This window comes from Protopterus annectens, chromosome 1.part0 (assembly GCF_019279795.1).
Source record: "Protopterus annectens isolate FY-2018-M chromosome 1.part0, PAN1.0, whole genome shotgun sequence".
NCBI lineage: Eukaryota > Metazoa > Chordata > Ceratodontiformes > Protopteridae > Protopterus > Protopterus annectens.
The window spans coordinates 202,361,011-202,385,930 of record NC_056725.1 but is presented as its reverse complement, the minus strand read 5'-3'; the positions used below and the strand labels follow the sequence as shown (position 1 = coordinate 202,385,930).

Genomic DNA, 24,920 nt, shown 5'->3' with positions numbered 1-24,920 from the left:
ATAAGTATTGTTGTAGATCTTTTTTTAATTGATGGCTTTCCTGTAAAAAATGATCTGAGCTTTATGCATTTTGATATAAACCAGCTCATTTGACATTATTGTTCAAACCATTAATATTTAATAATAAACATTTATAAGCCATTGACTATAATGTATATGTTATTACTAACTGAAAGACCTTTCTTCTGTGTTGACTTGAAATCTACTGAAAACACACTTATCATGGATGCATAACGTGTATTAAGCACTACTTTCAAAAGTCCAAAGCTATTTGCAAACACATACATGAAACATAAAGTTTCTGGTTTAGTTAAAAACTTAACTAGTCCATCCATCTACCACCTCTCCAATGCCAAACGACACAAGTTATCCATCCCTGCTTAGGATATAGTATAAAAAGAAAAAAGAAAAATATTATGAAAGCAACTTAAGAAATCTGAATCCATGAAATATACATTAGAATGAGTGTCCAATATATCTGAAGCTATATAAATATGTCTCATATGATAATAGCACCTCTAATACATAGATATGCCAGAAATACACATCAGATCAAAGTATGTATAAACATTAGAAGCTGAAGGTTAAGAAGATTGTCATTATTTCCAAGACTTTTCAAGAAACATCAGATAATTTAACCATTTTGTCAGTCATCTATCTAACATTTTTCATGTAAGGATCTGTTGAATATATATATATATATATATATATATATATATATATATATAAATAAAAACACATATTACAACATAGCTATTATATTTTGCAATTATACACATGTTACTCATATGTATTAACAATATCTATCTTGACATCTTTCATCAGGAAGGGGGTAGGAGAGAGGGGAAAAAAGGGGCCTCGCAACCCTCTGTTTAGTTACTAAAGGTTTAGTAAGTAACATAAGTCTGATGTTAATATGCATAATGAGTTTTGTAATGCAGATCCTAGTTCACTTGATGTCATTTAGTTACTAATAGTGTCACTGAATCTGCAAAATGTATGCATCTATAAGAGACCATAGGCATTTTTAAAGGAGTTAAACACTTTTATCAGAACTAATTATTTACCATTGAAAGTATCTAGTGAAGGATAACAGAATTTCAAAAGAAAAGAATTTTAAGTACAACCATTTAACAAGTTCAGAAGGTCAAATAATGAAATGATGTCATCACTGTTGTTTCTTCAAGCTGCAGCTTCATAAACTTGTTAAAAATATACAAATAGGCTCATGCACAACAAAGTTGTCTGTAGTGAAGAAAAAAGCATTTTCGGTGGGAAATTCAGATCTTGAAGCTTTTAGAATTTACAGAAAGCAAAAAAAAAAACACTCAAGCTGCCTTGTCAGTGCATGTCATGAATCTCCACAATGAGAACAGTCACATCGACCACCAGTTTCCTCACAAAACATCAACATCATGAAAAAATTAACCTTTTCATATAAAAACAGCTATTTAGAAGTAACAACAGCTGCCTCAAATCAGAAATCATATTATACCATTTCAATCACATACCCAACAGTTAACCAGGCCAGAGACAGAAAAAAAGGAACCTACTATATATATATATATATATATATATATATATATATATATATATATATATATATATAAAACTTATATTTAGCTATCTATAAAACACCATTAATGTACTATATTAATATTTAGATGTGTCTAAACAAAGAGTCTAAAACATCCTGTTAGAATCACTAATCAGAAACACCTTGTTACCCCACCACTGACCCACTAGAAAAAATGCACTTTAGTATTAAGTCAAATTATACTGTTATTGAATAACTAGAATACATACATTTGATGTTATTTAAAAGGGAAAAGTATGTAAAGTACTTATAATGGAGAAAGGAGAGAAAAGGAACATTGGTAACAAAAAAGATTAGGAAGAAAGAAGAGATAGATAGAGAGAGAGAGAGAGAGAGAGAGAGAATGTTATTTAAATACTTAGTACTATACTGTATATGTAGGAAGAAAGAGAAAGAGAGAATGTTATTTAAATACTTAGTACTATATGTAATTAGAAGAAGTAGCTATAGAAAGGAAAAGAGAAAGTTAACAATAAAAATTATTCACATTACCTTACAGCACAGAACTGCGGTGGTGGTGCTGCATTAACATTGTCACCGCTCAGTAAGATGCTGTCCGGTTCGATTCTCAGCTAGAGTGTCTTCTGTGTGGAGACATGTGTGAATGGGCATACCTTCTTTGAAGGTTGTGCGTCAGGGCTAGCAACTCGGCATGTAAAAATCTACTGCTAATCATTAGCGGACCGGAGTTCCGCTGTGGTTACCCCTAACCGGGAAAAAGCTGAAAGACACAACAACAACAACCTTACAGCATAGAGACTTTAAAGAAACAAATATATTATGATTCATAAAGCAACGCATTTAAAATTAGCAGGAATTTATTAATTTGTTCTTTAGTTTCTTAGTTTTGTTTGCTCCTTCCTTCACAGACCATCCATTTTTTGTTGCCTGTCTCTTCAAACTCTGGGATGACCATTCCATTTCTTCTATGTCCGACAGTATTTTCTTCTTTTGGATAAATTCTACTGCTTCTTGTAAGGAATCAAAGATCTTCACTCCTTCTGGCAAGGTGATCCTTATTCTTGCAGGAAAAAGAGTTTGACCTTTAATATTGGCTTTTTTTCAAGGTCTTAATTAGAGGAACACACTCCTTTCTTCTGGATATGACTGTAGAGGTGTAGTCATTGTCAAAATGAATAACCTTTTCACCCATCTTGATATGGTAATTAGTTCAAGTTGATTTCAGCACCAAGTCCTTGTCTTGCAAAGAAAGAAATTTAACTATTATAGACCTTGGGTTAGATGAACTCAGAGATGAAGCTGGATTTGCCAGGGACCGATGAGCCCTCTCAGTTCCAAAAAAGAGGGAGTCAGGCATGTTTAGTGCTTATGAAAACCACTTATTGAGGAATTGAATCATGTTAGCACCCTCTTCTTTCTCAGGAATTCCATATATTCTTATGTTATTCTTCCTTGATCTACTTTCAAGGTCTTCCAGTTTCTCAATCAGCCTGGTGTTCTGTTTCATAAGAAATTCATTGTGATGTTCATTTTCTGTCACTCTAGTATCTAGGTCAGTTATTGTTTCCTCTAAGGCAATAGTCTGTTCAGATTGTTTTTTTACTATTCCATTTAGAAGTTCCAGTTGTTTACTGCATTCTTGTTTGATAATATCCATTTTGTTTTCGAATTTGTCCATTTTAGTGACAGTTCTTGGATGTTTGTTATTATAAGATGTAGTTCTTTCTTCACTGTACTCTCCTGGTGTGGGTTCTTCGAGTTGCTCATGTTTTTAGTGACAGTTCTAGGATGTTTATTGTTATAAGATGTAGTTCTTTCTTCACTGCACTCTCCTGGTGTGGGTTCTTCGAGTTGCTCATGTTTTTAGTGACAGTTGTTGGATGTTTGTTATTATAAGATGTAGTTCTTTCTTCACTGCACTCTCCTGGTGAGGGTTCTTCACGTTGCTCATGTTTTTAGTGACAGTTCTTGGATGTTTGTTGTTATAAGATGTAGTTCTTTCTTCACTGCACTCTCCTGGTGTGGGTTCTTCACGTTGCTCATGTTTTTAGTGACAGTTCTTGGATGTTTGTTGTTATAAGATGTAGGTCTTTCTTCACTGCACTCTCCTGCTGTGGGTTCTTCACGTTGCTCATGTTTTTAGTGACAGTTGTTGGATGTTTGTTATTATAAGAGGTAGTTCTTTCTTCACTGCACTCTCCTGGTGTGGGTTCTTCGAGTTGTTCATGTTTTTAGTGACAGTTCTTGGATGTTTGTTATTATAAGATGTAGTTCTTTCTTCACTGCACTCTCCTGGTGTGGGTTCTTCACGTTGCTCATGTTTTTAGTGACAGTTCTTGGATGTTTGTTATTATAAGATGTAGTTCTTTCTTCACTGTACTCTCCTGGTGTGGGTTCTTCACGTTGCTCATGTTTTTAGTGACAGTTCTTGGATGTTTGTTATTATAAGATGTAGTTATTTCTTCACTGCACTCTCCTGGTGAGGGTTCTTCACGTTGCTCATGTTTTTAGTGACAGTTCTTGGATGTTTGTTATTATAAGATGTAGTTCTTTCTTCACTGCACTCTCCTGGTGTGGGTTCTTCACGTTGCTCATGTTTTTAGTGACAGTTCTTGGATGTTTGTTATTATAAGATCTAGTTCTTTCTTCACTGCACTCTCCTGGTGTGGGTTCTTCACGTTGCTCATGTTTTTAGTGACAGTTCTTGGATGTTTGTTGTTATAAGAGGTAGTTCTTTCTTCACTGCACTCTCCTGGTGAGGGTTCTTCACGTTGCTCATGTTTTTAGTGACAGTTCTTGGATGTTTGTTATTACAAGATGTAGTTCTTTCTTCACTGCACTCTCCTGCTGTGGGTTCTTCACGTTGCTCATGTTTTTAGTGACAGTTCCTGGATGTTTGTTATTATAGGTTGTAGTTCTTTCTTCACTGCACTCTCCTGGTGTGGGGTCTTCGAGTTGCTCATCTTGCGATCTCCAGTAGAAAACTTCTTGACAGGAATAATTAAAAAATATTAATTTTTAGAAAATAATAAAGAGTCTATGTTAATCTACCTTTTAGTATACTTTCAGTTAGATTTTTCTAAAAATTAAAATATATTTCCAGTCAGGATATTAAAATCTAAGCAGAGCTATGGATTTCTGCTGCTATCAGACTGGCATCTTGGCCACGCCCCCTCTTAAAAGTAATCCTTCTTCTTCTTTCAGCTGCTCCTGTTAGGGGTCACCACAATGGATCATCTGTTTCCATTTCTTCCTGTCCTCTGCAACATGCTCTTTCACACCAACCACCTGCATGTCCTCTCTCACCACATCCATAAACCTCATCTTAGGCCTTCCTCTTTTCCTCTTACCTGGCAGCTCCATCCTTAGCATCCTTTTCCCAATATATCCAGCATCCCTCCTCAGCACATGTCCAAACCAACGCAATCTCGCCTCTCTTGCTTTGTCTCCAAACTGTCCAACCTGAGCTGACCCTCTAATATACTGATTCCTAATCCTGTCCATCCTAGTCACACCCAGTGCAAATCTTAACATCTTTAACTCTGCCACATCCAGCTCTGACTCCTGTCTTTTCGACAATGCTACAGTCTCCAACCCATATAACATAGCTGGTCTCACTACCCTCTTGTAGACCTTCCCTTTCACTCTTATTGGTACCCGTCTGTCAAAAATCACTCCTGACACTCTTCTCCACCCATTCTACCCTGCCTGTACTCTCTTCTTCACCTCTCTTCCACACTCACTATTACTCTGAACTGTTGATCCCAAGTACTTAAACTCATCCACCTTTACCAACTCTACTCCCTGCATCCTCACCATTCCTCTACCCTCCCTCTCATTTACACACATATATTCTGTTTTAGCCCTGCTGACCTTCATTCCTCTCCTCTCTAAAGCATATCTCCATCTCTCCAGGGTCTCCTTAACCTGATCCCTACTCTCACTACATATCACAATGTCATCTGCAAACATCATAGTCCATGGGGCCTCCTGTCTAATCTCATCTGTCAACCTGTCCATCACCACTGCAAATAATAAAGGGCTCAGAGCTGATCCTTGATGTAAACCCACCTCCACCTTAAACGTATCTGTCACTCCCACCGCAGTCCTCCCTAATGTCACACTACCCTTGTATATATCCTGTACCACTCTTACATACTTCTCTGCCACTCCCGACTTTCTCATACAATACCACAACTCCTCTCTAGGCACCCTGTCATATGCTTTCTCTAAGTCCACAAACACACAATGCAATTCCTTCTGACCTTCTCTGTATTTCTCCAACAACACTCTCAGAGCAAATGTTGCATCTGTAGTGCTCTTTCCTGGCATGAAACCATACTGGTGATCACTAATCATCACCTCCCTTCTTAACCTAGCTTCCACTACTCTTTCCCATAACTTCAAGCTGTGACTGATCAGTTTTATCCCTCTGTAGTTACTGCAGCTCTGCACATCACCCTTATTCTTAAAGATTGGTACCAAAACACTTTTTCTCCACTCCTCAGACATCCTCTGACTTTCCAAAATTTCATTAAACAATCTGGTTAAAAATTCCACTGCCATTTCTCCTGAGCACCTCCATGCTTTCACTGGTATGGCATCTGGGCCAACAGCCTTTCCATTCTTCATCCTCTTCATAGCTGTCCTTACTTCCTCAATGCTAATCTGCTTCACTTCCTGATTCACCATCCCCACATAATCCAGCCTTCTCTCTCTCTTATTCTCTTCATTCATCAGCCCTTCAAAGTACTCTTTCCATCTACTCAACACACTCTCCTCACTTGTGAATATGTTTCCCTCACTGTCCTTTATCACCCTTACCTGCTGCACGTCTTTCCCAGCTCTGTCCCTCTGTCTAGCCAATCGGTACAGGTCCTTTTCTCCCTCTTTAGTGTCCAATCTCTCATACAACTCTCTATATGCCTTATCCTTAGCATTCGCCACCTCTCTCTTTGCCATGCGCCTCATCTCCTTATACTCATGTCTACTTTCTTCATCTCTTTGACAATCCCACTTCATCTTCACAAGCCTCTTCCTTTGTATACTCTCCTGTACTTCCTCATTCCACCACCATGTCTCCTCGTCCTCCTTCCTCTGTCCAGATGTCACACCAAGCACCTTCCTAGCAGTCTGCCTTACTAGCTCTGCTGTAGTTACCCAGCTATTCGGTAACTCTTCATTGCCTCCCAGTGCCTGTCTTAACTCTTCCCTGAACTCCACCTCACAATCACCCTTTTTTAACTTCCACCATTTAATCCTTGGCACTGCTTTCACACTCCTCCTCCGCTTCTTGATCACCAACATCATCCTGCAGACCACCATTGTATGCTGCTTAACTACACTTTCCTCAGTCACCACTTTACAGTCTCCAATCTCCTTCAGACTGGCCCTCCTACATAGGATATAATCCACCTGTGTGCATCTTCCTCCACTCTTATATGTCACCCTATGCTCCTCCCTCTTGTTAAAATATGTATTCACCACAGCCATGTCCATCCTTTTCACAAAATCCACAATCATCTGACCTTCTGCATTCCTCTCCTTAACACCATACCTAACCATCACTTCCTCATCCCCTCTGTTCACTTCACCAACATGCCCATTGAAGTCCACTCCAATCACTAGTCTCTCACCCTTGGGTACACTCACCACCACTTCATCCAACTCGCTCCAAAATTTTTCTTTCTCATCCATTGCACACTCAACTTGTGGAGCATATGCACTAACAACATTCATCATTACACCATCAATTTCAAGCTTCATAAACATCACTCTATCAGACACTCTCTTCACCTCCAAAGCACTCTTGGCATACTGTTCCATTAGGATAACCCCTACCCCATTTCTTCTGCCATTTACACCATGATAGAACAATCTGAACCTGCCTCCTATACACTTGAGCTTACTTCCCTTCCATCTGGTCTGTTGCACGCATAATATATCAACCTTCCTTCTCTCCATCATATCAGCTAGCTCTCTCCCTATACCAGTCATACTGCCAACATTCAAAGTTCCTACCCTCAGTACTACACTCCTAACCTTCCTCCTCTCTTCCTGCCTTTGGGCATGCCTTCCCCCTCTTCTTCTTCGGCCAGTCCTATAGTTCATCGGTATAATTGCAGCAAGTAAATATGGTAACAAACTTCTTGATTAAATGCTCACTGGTTTTAATTGATTTTGATGTGATACCATGCAGTTTATCTCTAATTAAGCAATGCTATAGGGATAGAACAGATATTAAAAGTCATATTTTAGCTCATATTTAATTTCAAAAGCAGCATAGCATCTCTTCCCATTATAGAACAATTAAAACAAGTGCCTAGTTAATTTAGTGTCTTATTGTGGATGAATGATTTACTGCAGTGGTGGTGCTGTGGTAGCGCTGCCGCCTCATAGTAAAACGTTGTCCTGTTCGATTCTCCGTTAGAGCGTCTTCTGTGTGGAGACATGCGTGAATGGGCATTCCTTCGTTAAAGGTTGTGCATCAGGGCTTGCAATTCGGCACGTAAAAATCCACTGCCAATCATTAGCGGTCCGGAGTTCCACTGTGGCGACCCCTAACCGGGAAAAGCCAAAAGACACAACAACATTTTGGATGAATGATTTATTTCAATTGAATACAGCTGAAGAAATGTCATTGGTTAAATTAATTGATTTGGAGATCAACATCTGCTAGGAAACACATTGACTTTGTTATTAGGTGTGCATTTAAGCTTTAAAAAGTTATCCCAAATACATTATTTAATGAATCTGGAGCATTGCTCCCCAGGCCTCCACTGAAAATTGGCCTTGTTCCAAGTCGGACTTTCCCAGTAAACAAATGTTAAATAAATAAATAAAAATAAATAAATAAATTAGTCCTGATAATAGATGTGCAGGATATGAAGATTTTCTTGAAATGAAAATGCATAACTTGATTGGTTAAGTAGGAATACAGTAATTAACACTTGGTGGGATTTTATTTGGTTGTTGTACAACATGCTTAATAATAAGGTTAAGTTATCAATATACAAATATTGCTATTCTTTAAGGTAATTGATTGAGAAAAATGGATGAGTGTAGGCTTAAGGAAATTATATTACCTTGGCTCCTGATCATAATAACTACATAAAATGCATATTGTCACACAGATAAATTAATGTAATTTCAGATATGGAAAAGGGAAAGGGACACTTTGCTAATCTTACCAATATTCTCTTTTAGAAATAAAGTAATTTGTTCAGGATTTGGGGACTTATGTGGACAGTGACCTAACCTTTGACCAACATGTGTCCATTGTTGTAAGAATGCCCTTCTATATTGCACAGCTTATAAACAAAGGGATTTTATCTAGATATAGGGATGTCACTGTCCTGCATATCCCAGCCCTCCTTGCCCCCTTAACTAAGCCCTCATTAGGCCAGTCATTGAATATAATGCACTCTTTAGGATGCATCTGTCCAGACACATGCTAGATCTGGAACACCCACAGAGATACCTTATGAATGAGGATACAAGGCCATACATGGGCTACATGGGCTGACTCAAAGCTCTGCCACTATACTTGCTATCTTACAGATTGCTAACAGCTGACCTGTGTCTGGCATACAAGGCATCCTCTATCCCATTACTGATGGATTTACCGCACAGCAGCAAGTGAAATGGCATCAGAAATACTTGGTCTAGGGATTTATACCTCTTCTGCAACATCAGCAGAAAATTTTGGAGAGATAGGTATATCTCACTAAGAATACTACTGTTCTCGAACAGACTGCCCATCCACGTAGAACAAAGTTCACTCCTGTCTATATTCAAATAGATCTATAAGAGTGAGAAGCAGAAAATTTACCCCATGGCTGCTCCCTGTAGATTAATGGACAAAGGTAGCTCCTAAATGCCTTATCCCATGCATGGCTCCCCTCAATTATCATTGGAGTAATGTATAATTATTGACCATGGGATTGATAAGGACAATGGGGCAGGCGCAATGGTGCAGCGGTTAGTGTTGCCACCTCAAAACAAGAGGTTCTCCGGTTCAATCCTCTGCTGGGGTGCCTTCTCTGTGGAGTCTGCATGTCCTCCCTGTAGTCATGTGGGTTTCCTCCAGGTGCTCCAGTTTCCTCCCATATCCCAGAGACATGCTGTAGGTGGATTGAACACTCTAAATTGGCCCTAGGCATGAGTGCGTGTATGTGTGTGCCTTCTGCAGAAGGTTGAGTGCCGGGCTGGCAACTTGACACCGTAAAACTCCACTGCCAATCATGAGCAGACAGGTGATCCACTGTGACAACTCCTAACTGGGAAAAGCCAAAAGAAGAAGGATGGATAAGGACAATCTATAACCAAATGGGATAAGTTATTTTGAGCGGAAAAATGGAAACTGACTAGGCTTAAAATGGCCTTCAAGGGCAGCTAGCCTAGTACTTACCTACAAACCTATCTATAATGAGGGTGACAATGTAATACCCCCCATAACCAAAGAGTAGATGACCAACAGCGTACTTCCATCAGTGGTGTTTATGTTAGTGTACAGGCTCATATTATAATAAAGAAATGTTATACCAGCATTAGTGCCTTAATATCCACCTTCAACATTTCATACAAATACTATCAAATGTGTGCCTCACTGTGTTGAGTATGTCTTCTGATTATGGCAAATCATATGCAGTGTCTTGCTATAAACAGAGCAGTTTAATTCATAAGACTAGTGGAGACAGAGAGGATAAGATTAAAGTAAACTGGGAAAAGCAGCCAAAGGAGCTGTTTTGAATTGCATAGTACAAAGTTCACGATATTTGAAACCTATGTTAAATAGTTCCTGGAACCAAAAAAATATATATACACTGTAAAAAGAATTTCTGAGTTGTGGGGCATTTTTGAAGATAAAATCCAAAATCAAATGAACAAATGTTCTCAAAAAAGTTGTTAAAATGATGTATCACAGTGGCAAATTCCATCTGTCTTTGGAGCAATTGTTTATTTTGTTGCCATCCTTGCATGTTCTGTGGCATTTCTGAATGCATTCCTTTTATTCTAGAACACTCTGGGAGCTTATTTAGCCCTGCAGCATAGAATATTAAAACCCTGAGTGTGACCCAGATGGCCTGTGTTTGATGAGCAGCACAAGCATTGGGGGGGCTAACTGTATAGGGAAGGATGGGAGTGAGCAGCCAGTGCTGATTTGCCCGTCATGAGAAAAGAGAAGCATAATTGCCCCCCACATTAGTGACACCTACAAAGATGCAGGTGTGTAGCTCATAACAATGGGCCTAATGAGTTTCTGCTACACTAGTAACAAATCACTCAAGCAGATGGTTCGGATGTGTGGAAGCATGCATAGCCCCCACCCCTGCCCCCTGCAGGAGCAACACATAGGGGAGCTTGGGAAGCTGATGTCATGGATGGAGAGGGGTTAGGGAAGTCTGCAAGATCCACACAGTAGTCCATTTCCTAACATCCAGCTCTCCCTTCCCAGGAGAAGAAATGGGCTGATAAAACTCACTGGTTGTGGCATGAATGAGCCAGACAGCTCTTCCCCCTTCTGATGAAGCCCTGCTTTCTCCCGTGATAAGAACAAGTGAAAACATGCAGTGCAAGTAGGGGACCCATTTGGTCAGCGTGCTTTCTACTAAAAAAATAAATAATAGTTTGTGAGCTAGAAAAAAAGTTTAATGTAAATTATGAATATGGTATATGAGAAATGTGATTTTTTTTAATTAACACTGTCAAATTTGTCCCATGTTTCTTTCACCCCATCTGTAAACAAGAAGTACATTGTTCCTTTACTCCTATCAGCAAGTCTTATCTGCAAATGCTATAACAGAGTACTGAGAAGGAATACTAAGATCCATCTTTTTCTTTTTTACTTAGGAACTCCAGTTATATTTGTTGTTCCATGGATTATAGTCCGTTACCTTCATGAAAATTATCTGTAAGTCTCAATAACCATTTATAATCTAGTGAGTATTTGAATGTTTCTATTTCACTCTTTCTTTCTAAAAACAGCTGCTATCTATGATAGTAAAAAGTGCTTAAAGTCTGAATATGAGTATCCCATAACATTGTGTGGATACATTCTAGTGCTGCTAATGTTTGTATTTAACTATAACAAATATGAATTGAATGATAAAGTACGTCACACTTTATGGATGAAGCTTTGAGAAAATCATGCGCCCTGTATTAGTATTCACTCTACAATGCTCCGGTATTTGTACATAAAAACTATTGACACACTTTACATATGCCTCCATCGAACATATCTGGAAGCTTTGCTTGCATACCTCTTAACTGTCCAGATTTTAGCAGAATGTCCAGATTTTTATCTCATATTTTTCGCTTGTTTCTCATAAAATTGTGGTTTTCTGGCAAATCACTAGAAAATCATTCAGGAATGAAGACGGAGAATAATGGCAGACATTTGAGTTTCAGACTTCATATCACAAAGCAGTTACATTTCTGTTTACATTTATACACATACAGTAGTTACATTTATACATCCTAAGATTTTACAGAGGTAGAAGTTAGTAAAGAGATAGCCCACTTGCAACTAAGTGGATTGTACAGGCAGCAGTTATGCATAAAAATAGTTTTGTCATTTCAGTGAGAGTTTGAGTATATTGTTTAAGGAGAGTATTTGGAGAGTATCGTATGGTGAACACATAGTCTTAACCTAATGATGAGCATGTTCAGGACCAGGATTGGTTAAGATGTTGTTTAAGCAGCGGTTAAAAACTGTTGAGTTTGCTGGAGAGTTTTATTTGTGTGGGGATACTATTCCAGAGTTTAGCAGTGTATTGAGAGTAGAGCGAGTCTCTTGCAACCTTATTTGACTTATTTGTGAGTAGTAAACATTTGTTACTAGAACGGAGGTCCCTTGCTGGACAGTTGGGCAGTAATATGTTTTGTAGTGCAGGGTATTTTTCTGGATGATGAATGAGTTTTTCATTTTTAAATGATATTTAAAAAGTGTCCCTATTTTTGGGCTTTTCCCCCCCATTATCTGTGGCTTTTTCCAGATTTCTTGCTCTAAGAGGTTGAGAGGTGTGTTTGCTTGTACTCAGTACTGGATCAGGCATGTTTGCAGGATACCGTTCATTTAGTCAGAATTTATATAGTCAGTTTTTACTTTGTTCTGCATTACATCAAACTAATTTAGTCACTATATGTTGAATAAAGTACAATTCAATTGTTTGCACGTGTTTGAGTGAGTGAGTGTGTATGTGTGTGTGAATGTGTGTTTATATATGAATGTATTCAGTGTGTGTGTGTGTGTGTGTGTGTGTGTGTGTGTGTGTGTGTGTGTGTGTGTGTGTGTGTGTGAGAGAGAGAGAGAGAGAGAGAGAGAGAGACTTGCATACAGGGTGTTAGAGTAAGATTGATAGTCCTTCCTTATTTCTCACTGTTGTACAATCTTGGGCTTAGTACATCTTATTATCAGAAGTGCAGGGAGGCTTGCCTCCCTGCAAAAGCACTTTTTTTTCAATGATTTTTGATGTTTATTTAGTTTTTATATTAAGTGGTTTTGGTATATTGGAATGTTGAATTGTTAAAATGTGACATTTCAATATTGACCAAAGTTTGCAGATATTATAAACATTATATAAATACTATCAATGTCCATTTATCCATGGGTTTGAAAATCGAATGTTAGAATGTATACGCTAACACTGAACACTTAACTGTTATGTATGAACTGTATTTGTTCTATAATGAGTAAAAACTGACCGTCATTAACAGTATATCATGAATGAAGCCAGGTGACACCCATTGCTTACATCATCTGCACTGCTAGAAATAAATGTGAATCATACTTGGGAGTTATACCACTGCCAGGCTACAGAAAGGAACTTTAGATATAAACAAGTAAAGTTTTCTTCTTGTTGCTACAACTCATGTTAAACAATGATCTTAACTAGACCACCACTGTTAAAGGAACTGAACTGACCCTGTAATATTTTCCATCTAGGAATATACTCATATTAACTTTAAATAATAACCTGATGGAGTACACTCTATTGGCTTTATGACTATAATACTGAAGGGCTTTTTTGTAGCAAGTGTTGACTATATTTATAAAATGCCACTATAAGAGCTGTTGGCTTGCAACCTAAGTAATATTGTTCATTTCCACATGGCCCTTCTTTGTCTCTGTCCCACATGACATACCAACAGGGACACACCCACACACACTTTTCATGTCCTCATGTGGCCACCATGAGGGGTGGGGTGAAGACTACTCTTCCATGGGTGCCATGGAGGGGACTACCTGATTCACTCGGCATGAAGTGCAGCAGCTGATCTGATCCAAGATGGACCAGTGGCTGGATGCCTAGAGCTTGTCTTTTTATATATTCTGGAAAATAATTACTTGTAAATATCAGAAGTCAGTGAGTTCACATAAAATTGTTTCTAATGAAAATACAGTGGAAGGAATTCCAAAAGATCAAGCATTTATCTTATATTATTTTATTTCATTTATTTATTTATTTATTGGCATTTGATGACAGGGAAAGTCCACTCGGTCAGAAACCCATTTTCAGTGGAGGCCCGGGGAGTAAAGCTCCACAGGTAATCAAATATTATACAGAACAAATACAAAGTGCAAGAGATATACATGCATTAGCATAGGGTGGGGAGTAATGGTATATAATTAATACATAATTATCAGACTGTATGGATACATAATAACATACTTTTGATCACAAGAAAGTAATCATAATCATTAGTAAATTGCACATATCGTAGGTAGGAGAAACAGTCATATAGAGGAGGAAGAAGATAATATAACAGAGGGTTAAAGAGTAGGATCTGAGTAGTTAAGTGTGTGAAGTTAAGGGGGCTTACACTGTATTTTACAGGTACAGCTGGGATTATTTAAATAGTGGGTTTTTAGTGCAGCTTTAAAGGCTATTAGGGAGTCAAGTTGAATAGTATATGAGGGGAGGCTATTCCATAGTTTGGCAATGTTGTAGGAATATAGGCATTGTCCTGCTCTTTTGTTGGGTTTAGCTACATTTAAAAGTGCCCCTTCTGAAGTCCGGAGAGTTCTAGTTGGGGTGTATGTGTGTAAGATAGACAGGACAGCAGGACAGCTATCAGGTTTGAAAATTAGCTTATGAGCAAGTGTTAACTGAGTATAATAGAGACAGGGGTGAAATTTAAGCCAGGGCAGGTTTGAGATAGCTTTGCAATGGTGTGAGGGGTTGGGCATGTTAGTGGCAAATTTTGCTGTCTTGTAGCAGCAAGATTGTAGCTTATTACTGAGGGATGCGTGGAGGTTGGTGAAAATTGGGCTTCCATACAAGAGGGATGGGATAAGAAAGTGTTTGCTAGTTTTATCTTTGTTTATCTAGGTAGAGTTTATGTCGGTATAGTTTGCCAAGTTTGAAATGTGTTTTCTTTACTGTGTTGAGAATGTGTTATTCAAAAGAGAGTTTGTTATCAATAATGATTCCTAAACGTTTTGCAGATAGCACCTATTCTATTTCTATATTTTTATGTGAAAAAATCTTGAATTCTGCAGCTGGAGGTTTTGATGAAAAGAGCAACAATTTAGTTTTTTTGTAGGGTTCAGCCTTAATTGAGTGTCATTTAGCCAGGTTTCCATGGAAGTGAATGCATCTTGGGTGATATTTTGGAGGTTAGCAAAATTGTTGGAGGACGAGATGATAGTTGAATCATCAGCATATTGAATTAATATGCTATTTTAGGAGGCTTTATTAAGATCATTAATAAATATATTAAAGAGCAGTGGTCCTAAAATGGACCCTTGTGGGACTTTTGTGTTATTTGCCAGATACTCTGATTGTTGGTTTTCCCAACTAACCGATTGTTGTCTATCATTTAGGTAGGAGGAAAACCAGGTTAATACGCTTAGAGGACATCCAAGTTTTTCTAAATATTGTAATAACTTAAGGTGTGATACTGTGTTGAGAGCCTTTGGTAGGTCTAACAGAAGTACTGAAGTTCAGAGGCCAGCATCAAAGCTTAATTCACAGTATCGGTGAAGGAGAGTAAAGCTGTGGTTGTGCTAAGTCTGGGGCAGAATCCATGTTGAATGGGAGCTAGGAGGTTGTTATTAATGAGGTGATTAAGTAGTTGGGAGTGTATGCATTTTTCTAGGAATTTTGATAGCAGGGAGAGAATGGAGATTGGCCGGTAATTTGAGAGATTGTGTGTATTGCCACCTTTGTGTAGTGGAGTTCTAATAGACTTTTTCCACAGTTGGGGGGACATAAGATTCAGAGATTGAATTATTAATAAGAATTCTTACAGGGTAAGCTATAGCTTTGGCAGCAAGTTGTAAGTATTCAGGTGGTAAGTTAGCAGAGAGTGAGCAGGGCTTTAGTTTAGTTAGCAATTTTAGAATTAGGGATGTAGGTAGTGGTTGTAGTGAGAAAGGAAGATTGGGTCGGTTATTATTAGAGGAAACCATAGTGTGTATAGAGGTAGTTATGGGGTCTATTTGTGTGGTATTTTGGGAGTTAGGGTTGTTTTTTGTAGATGAATCCTTGACTAGTTTTTGAATGGTGTCAATGAAATGGATGTTAAATATTTCTGCTATCTGGTGAGGGTTGTTGTCAGGAGAGGGTGATGGATTTTGAATATTACCAGGATTAAGTAGGGAGGATACGGATTTACAGAATTTTTTTTGGATTATTACTTTGGGAGGATAGTGGTGAGGAGAAATAGGTTTTATTATCAGTTATGATAAGTTTTTTGCAGTATTTTGAAGTTGAGTATAATTTTGTTAATTTGCTTGAGTTCTACTTTTTTCCATATTTTCCAGGCTTTGTCTATAGACAGGAGGGTTTGTTTAGTTTGTTTTGTTAGCCAAGGGCAAGGTTAGGTTTTGTTCATTTCATACAAAGAGGTGCTAAGCTATTTAATGTACTAAAAAATACATTATTGAAATAATTTACAGCGTAATCCACAGGCAATGTTTTTATTGGGGTCTAGTTTTGAGCTTGTAGGGTATTGATAAGTATATTTTGATCAAAGTGGACAAGGTTCCTGGTAGATTTGTATGTGTGAGGTTTGGGGATTTGTATTTGAGTTCTATGGGTGTAAGCAGGTAGGTGGTCACACAAACTGTTTGGGATGGTGCTGGTATTGGAGTAGTAGTAATGGGGGTGATATACTTGAATCCAATCTAATGTAGATTCTGCTAGGATATTTAAAGCACTTGTAGGCTCTGTGATAAGTTGTGTGAAACTATGGAGGTTAATGCTGGTAGCAGGAGCTTTGGAGGTCAGGTTTTGCCAATTAATGTTAGTGTCTCCTAGAATAATAGTTTCTTTGGAGATATTTTGATTAATTCTGCATAGGAAGTCTTCCAAATGGGGGATATTTTGACCTGAAGGAATGTAGATAGCAGCAATACAGAGTTGTTTAATAGGGTTTATATGATGGGAAGTTATTAGGATTTCTATACTATTGAATGTGGGGACAGGTTTCAGATGAATATTTATTGATAAGGAGTCTCGATAAATTAAGGCTACACCTCCAATTTTTTTATGGGATCTGTCATTATGAAGGATGTTGCAACCTGGTGGAAGGATTTAGGTGTCAGATATATGTGTTTTAAGCCAGGTTTCAGTTATTGCTACTATGTCTGGTGAATGGTAATAATGCCAGGACTGGAATTCAGTAATTTTGTTGCAAAGGCTTTGTGCATTAATTGTTACAAAATATAAATCATGGGTTTTAGAGGAATGAGTGTTTTTCTACCAGGATTGGGCTGGACATCTCCCCACTTAGTTAATGCTAGGAGAAGATGTAGCAGCATCTGTGGTTGGAGTGATTTTAACAAAGGTTTATGTAGATATTGTTGTATTAATTTCAGTTTAGTATTTGTGGGGGAAGTTGTGGTTTGGCAAGATATAGAGTATTGCTTACTAATAGGGATGGTGAGATGTTGGAGTAATTATTTAAATTATTTGGTAAATGTGTAGCTAGTGTGGATGGTGGAGGGGATGTATTTAATCTGGAGTGTATGGGGGTGGAGAGAGATAATAAAAGTAGTAAAGTAGTAAGGACAAGTGAAATAAATAAGTGTCTTAGTAAGTGACTCATATTGGATTTTAGGGATTGGAGTTGGTTGTATACAATAAAAGAGGTGGTGGAAAGTGTTGTGTTACAGGAGGGGATGAGACTGGAGAGAGGAAGGAATTATTAATGATATAGGGTACGGTATTGGTCAAGGCAGAGAGAGGGTGGAGTTGCAGGAAGTATACATGTAATGAAAGAAGGGGTGGGTGGGGATGGGGTAGGGTAGGGGAGCAGAGTGAGCCCATAGCAAATCAAAGGGTGAATGGAGTGGGTAGCACCCACTTTCACTTGAAGGTGAAAAGAAATATCTCCATGAGCCAACAAGCAAAGGTAGGAAGAACAACAGTTGTAAGTGGCAGAAACTATTTAAAATACACAAGGGTACATGTGTTGAAAAGAATGGAATATTACAAAGCTCAAGGGGTTGTTAGCATACAAAGTCTGAGTTAGAGAGAATGTCAGAAATTAAACAGCAACAGATTGAATCTTCTACGTCACAAATGGTACTTACAGTTGTGCACACTGCTGAGGGATGCTCATGGGACAGAGAAAAACACAGTGTAGTCAGGCAGAGGTTTTTAATATTTAAAGATGGCGCCGCAGCTGAGGGGAGGAATAAGTAAACTCTCAACAGGAATAGGGAGGGAATAGACAGGACTGACAGGGCTGAGAAGCTTACAATAAGATTATGTTAGAAGACTGAGAGAAGGGGAGCTAAGAGCCAGGGCTTGGAGAAAACTGTAAGAAAACATGTTTGACAGGGCTAGGAAACTTACAATAGACTTATGTTAGGAGAACAAGAAAAGGTGGGAGGCTATGAACCAGGACTTGGAGAAAGCTGTGAGAAGAGAAAAAAACAATCAACCAGCTAGCCCAGGTCAGTACCTAAAGCCATCTGTTCATCTATGTGAACTCAAAGCAGATTCAGTAGACCATCAGGGAGATAGAATATAAAATAAATGCAAAGTTTTGGGAAACTGTATATATTTGTTACAATAAATGGGAGAATAAAATATAAGAATATAAAATAAATGTAATATATAAGATAAATGAAATATAAGAATATAAAAGTGAATGCAAAGCTTTGGAAATTGTATATATTTCTTACACTAAATGGAAGGAAAAAAGGGGGTGAGAGGTCCAGAAGTGTGCACAGCAGAAGAATCAGTAGGAGTAACACAGAGAGAAGATTATAATAGACCTACAATGCTCACAGTCTTTTGATAAACATAGGACTTGCAGTAGCTTTTACTGGTCTGTATGGGGTTCCACTCTCCATGTTCTTGCTTCAGTTTTTTTTTGTTTGTTTTTGTTGGACTTTTGAATGTGGTTAAGGGAACTGCTCACAATCTGTTGTGATTATTATTCTGCATTGCAACAGCAGAAAACATTTTGGGTAGTAAAGTTTAGATTCATGGCACATAAATTTAACCAGACAAAATTATACCACTACAAGTAAACATTTGCAAACACAGATAGCCGTGATCAAATTTCAAATACTGAAAATATAACAAATCCAACAAACGTGTACTATAGTAAAGCTGTAAACAATGTTAGCCCTTTATAATTTTTCAGCAGCTTAAAACATTACCACAAATACAAAGTTACCTGTTTTATGACAATATAAACTCCTACTAAAACAAGACAAATAACTGGACAGGGGTGTTTATCCCATTGCTCTCCCTTATATTGGATTCCCCCCACTCCCTTCTGCCTTCCAAATGGTATTTCCATAGTAGCACAGCTATAAATTTAGAATAATGTCATACTTACAATTATACAATGAATTTTATTGCATACTGTGTGATATGTGAATATTTGAGGAAATTGCACATTGGCAATTTACTTTCAACTGAGAAAGTTATGATATCTTTAGCATCAACATAAAATGTGATCCCAATGTTTCATGGCTTCTTCAGTATTACATAATGCAGTACTACAAGAATGTACTATACACAGCACGTAGCACAATATAAATCATACCAGTCTTTCCTAATGACTAATAAAGCTCAAAAACAGAATTTTCTGTTAATAATATGTGTATTCTAAGTCTGTTTGAGAGAATGTTTTCTAAATCTTGTTTATAGTTCTATATGGTTTCATTTTCTTAAGTAAGTAGCTCTGTCAATCTTATTAGTTGTTTCCATATCAGTGGTTTACTCATCAACTGAGATATGCAGAAATGAGTTCAGAAAAGCAGTTATTCACAAAATATAATATAATTCGATAAGTCACAGAAAACCAACATTTATTAGTTATTTGGATAAGTCTAGTAGTCATCCTGCCCATATTAAAATAAATTTTATTAAAAAAATCAGGTGATAAGATTGTCAAAGTTAACATCTTCTGAAACTAAATGGGCATTTTCAGAAAGTCTGGTAATGCAGCCATCCGGCTAGAAACAGCATGATGCTCATAGCATTTATGTGGCCTGTGTCGAATATGTGTATAAGTAGAGGCATTGTACAGTAGTGCAGGAGGTCAGACATAGCCATGAATGAGCTGTGATCATGCTCACTGCAGCAAATGAGCTACAACACAAACAATGCTGCTGCACTCCCATGATGGAAAGGACTCGTGACATGGCAGTCAAGTACCAAGTGCTATGCACATTCACTAACAACCTGAAGCATCTTAGAAATATGACATGTGCCCTGTCTGCAGACCATAGTGGCAAGAAAGTTCATTTTACACACAGGGAGGAAAGGGGGGGTTAGTGCAGTCAGTAATGGGAAATAATAAGCAGAGCAACACAGAGAAGGATACCATGAAGGTGAGATACGTGGGCGTAGGTCAGAAGAGGATTTTTTTCTGAAAAAGTGTCCATTTTTCATTTTGTTCTGAAGACATGAAGATGGAGATAGAAATAATATTCAATTGGGATGAAGAGAAGGGAAAAAAGAAGTTTGTAGAGGCACATGAAAAAACAAAGACATAGAAAAGACCAACAGAGGAAGTAGACACAAAAGGATGGGAGTACTAGGCAGTGACATATACAGACAATGGGCAGACATCTTACGATGGGGAAGATTGGGAAGGTGATCAGAGATTAGGGGGAGATGCACAAGAAAGAGCAACACAGTGATGGAAAGACAGAGTGCTGTTGTGGGTCTGCCAATCTGGCCCAGTGGTGAACCCATCATGAAGTTGGCCACATCTATGTCTGACATTAGCAGTGGGTGCAGCATCATATGATCCAATGATTGAGGCCTGTTGTATGCATGCAGAACTTTATGAGCTGTACCTGTCTGTATAACCAGTCACTGTTCGACCGTGGCCCAGCTGCTATACTTCCTGCCAATCAGGGACAAAGGACATTTGGACATGAACAGTGTTACCACCTATGCAGGCTATACAGTGACAGTGTGGTATACCAGAAGTATAAAATACAGTGGTGGTAACACATGCAGCTGTCAGAATATGATGGATAGCCTTCATAATATAAATGGATATGTTTCTATTTGACAGTGCTATTGTAACTTGCAAATGGCATGGGTATGCCAATTGTAAGTGGAAGATGTGTGGAAATCTTTTAGGCTAAAGCAAGGGCTGTATGAAGGGAATACATACCCTACATTGCTGTTCTGTGGCAGTGTCCACAGTGTGTCACTGGGATGACAGCTCTGCATGACAGGCACAGTGTAGCAGTGTGTATGCTGTATGGGTATGCTGTGTTGTGCATAAATTTTTAAATGTGGAAGGAACATGTCCTTTGCGCATGAGGGTTAGCAAGGCAACATACGTACAGAGATTGTGTCAGATAGTATGTAGTAACATTGCATGTGGATGCGCTCACTACAGAATTATGGCAGTGGGATTTATAATGCTTCTATGATAATAAAACCTTATCTAGAAGATAGCATGCTTCATACTCACTCCTGCATCTGGAGAAGCACTTCATCATCTCACAATACAGTAGCTCGATCTGCACAATTTGTTCCTGAGCTGAAAAACAGTAAGAAGAAATACAAGCATTATAAATTAAATGTTCTGCAAGGGATCTTTTTAACTATATCTAAAATAACAGGCCAATGAACTGTCCTGCAGACTTACTATACATCTCAGAAGCAGTCTGCCTGTCCTCTTCTTCCCATTGGTATAGTAGGTCAAGATGGTGCCATTATAGTGGTGGCTGCACTCTTTATCAGAGCAGCTGATGCCAGCAGAAGCAGTCACTATGCAGGCAGGGGTGTGCCAGGAATCGGCTTTATACTTGGGACCCCAAATAAGAGTCACCCTCCAGGCATTTCTTGTGGTCTCTGTATATTAGCTACAATATTTTGTTCTATTTGGAGAACCAACTGAAAGCTCTGCCACACTCAGTGCCTTCAGAAGCCATAGACATGTATCAGACCATAGTCCAGAGAAAAATGCAACATCAGGTATTTCATCATCATAAGTCATAGTAGCACCATATTTTAGCACAGATATATATATAGAGTGGCGAGATTGTGTTAGGCTGTGAACTGTCGCTTGTGCGGAAGGTAACAACAGCACAGTACCCACATATGTTTTATCTTCTGCACATTAGGACCTTTACAGGCAATAATATTACTGTACTTTTACACAAACACTAACACAAATACTACCACTGCAAAACTGGCTCAGATCGCCCTAGACCATAAAGGCTCCCAAAATACCACAAAGAAAATTTAATGAAAAACTTCTTTTATTTGTAGTACAAAAGGAATAAGCACTTTCATCCTGCTTATCAGGAATCCATCAGATTCCACAATAAAATAGCATTGAAAGTGCATATATAGATTTAAAAATGAGATAAAAGGAAGTGATGTATTAATTAAAAATTGTAACTACTTGAAGAAATAGGTACATTACAACATAAATAACTTGTATCAAGAATAATATAACAAAAATCATGTTTCAATAAAAGAAAAACATATATAATAATAATTGCATGTTAAAATACACATTAAAAAACAAGTAAAATGTATTTAAGAAGTTAGAGTTTTTAATTAATACATCACTGATGAAGTCCTGTTAAGCAGGATGAAAGCAATTATTCCTTTTGTACTACAAATAAAGTTTTTCATTGATTTTTCTTTCTGGCATTTTGGGAGTCTTTATTGTCTAGGACCATCTGAGCCAGTTTTGCAGTGGTAGAGTTTGTGTACTTGTTGCTTTAACTACTGCACTCAGACATTTGAACTTATTACTGTACTTTTCCCCATGTTCCTAGTGGGTCACTGACCCTCCCACTCATGCTCAATGTGTTTGGTAGGTACTCATTCAAGTGCACAATGTTGAAAGATTCTCATATTGTTGCCTTTGTGTAGTTCCCAAGGGCATATAAGTGTGATTCTTAATCATCTGGTCCAAGCAGGCTCATTAGCTTTCTAGCCATGCTAGGAGAACAGCTGTGACCATCAGTTTGCTCATTGTTTGCTAGTGAGCAACCTGTACAGTGACTCTTTAGACTAAGATCCTGATAACTCTGTACAGTCACAAATGTGTGTTAAGTGATTAGGAAGTGCTGTTTTTACATTAGTTCTAGTGCTTTCTTACTTATGCTGCAATTTTTGTTGTTTGTTGTTTGTTGAGCTCCCTAAAACTGTTTAAGACTAGGGGGTTAAGGTACTGGGTGTAGCTGACAACAGATTAGTTCTGTTTGCAGTGATGTGAAAAGGGACAGGGGGCACTGACATGCAGTACACGTCCAGATGATGCTATGTACTAGAGTAACTGCACCACAGAAAAGTTTACTTGGGAAACATAGACCTTGGTTTAGGCGGAGGATTGTGTGTGTCCTACTCATTGCGGGTATCCATATTATGCAAAGTGTTCTGTTTGATTCAGTGTAGCTGACATACTGCTCTATATGCTGAGATGTCTTCTAAATGAGGGTTATAGCTGTCTAGTGTATGGTACTCTGTGTGAGGCCTATGAGTAGTACAGGTCTGTCTGCTGAGGGGACAATCACATATCAGCTGTGCATATTTCCACTGTCAAAAGAGAAATCTGTCACCTGTATCTACTAAGGCATAATTGCAGTGGCCCTTGTAGTCCACAGACCTCCACTGTGTGACTCCATGATTTATGTATCTACTTACCTTTAAGAATCATCTCCTTTGACAAGCAGTTGCTATGGACAATTGTGGACATGTCTTTGTAAGTGAAGGGGGAAAGAGATCTAAAATAACATTGAATAAGTATGTTGGCCTGGTAATCCTCCACTGGGGTTTAGAGCAAACAAAATGTCTTTTCTCCCTTAAAGAATGCAGTAGGAGAGGATGCTCCTACAGAGGTCTCTGTACATCCTACAGGCTTCCTGTGACTATGCTGTAAATGGGGGCATATGTCTGGAGGGGTATTGTCGGAAGGCCCCTCAACAAATACCCATGTAGTAAGCATTATGAGGATATTTCTACAGGACAGTTCTGAAATTCCCAGGGATGTTCCAGCGTTGGCCTTAGCCACTTTTGGGCTATACACACACACACACACACACACACACACACACACACACACACACACACACACACACACACACTAATATCAGGGGTCATGTAACAGTTATGTATGCTGTAGGAGCAGTCATACTATAGTTGATATTCATACTTAACTGTAATCAAGGTAGTTATCATACAAATGCAGACAACTGCATTGCTGAACCTGTGACACCACCACATTTCGGGTGACAGGCATACTATATTTAAATGCCCTTGTACATATTCACAGTATTCATAGTTTAATTAGAGGCACATTGTCTATGGTTGTGGTCCACAGACACACAAAACACATATCCTGCATTAGATTTCCATGTGTCCACATGGTGTCCATTGTAGATAATGCAGCCCAATGCCATTTATAAAAGCAATACCCACAGCCATATCGACTACCACTACAAAGACGGCAGCTACAGAGTTTGCTTGGATCGCAATGTGGATGACACCTAATGCAAGCTATGTTACCATTGGCTGCTTTGCTGAGGTAGGGGTATACTGTATATAATGTACCACCAGCTTACAGTATATTTTTGATAATGAAGGTACTCATGCCTAATGACAATAGAGAGAAGAAGGGAGAATTGTTCCAGGCAGAGAATGATATTCTTCTGCAGGCCTTCCATGTGACTAGTTGTTAGGTATGCATTAGTGTGAGATCAGACCAGGCCCTTCATGAGCATGTCTGGCAAAACTTTTTAGAGCATATCAATTCAGCTGTAGGCCAAAACAGAACTGATGAATTTTTGAAAAGGGTCACTGACATGGTTGTAGCTTCCAATTAAAATGCCAGCACTTGAAATACTGAGTGACAAAAAGCTGAAAAAAAGAGACTGAAAACCCAGAGAAAAGCAAATCTTGAAAAGTTC

At 38.3% G+C, this 24,920-nt stretch overlaps 1 protein-coding gene across 2 annotated transcripts in view; it reads left to right on the top strand.

Annotated features, from left to right (window-relative positions):
* LOC122790142 (glucagon receptor-like) overlaps positions 1–24,920 on the top strand; it is a 2,645,547-nt gene that overhangs the window by 2,172,341 nt on the left and 448,286 nt on the right. For both annotated transcript variants that reach the window (XM_044057770.1, XM_044057782.1), the window contains one exon: positions 11,411–11,471. In XM_044057770.1, the coding sequence (XP_043913705.1) occupies positions 11,411–11,471 (61 nt within the window). The remainder of the gene's footprint in view (positions 1–11,410; positions 11,472–24,920) is intronic.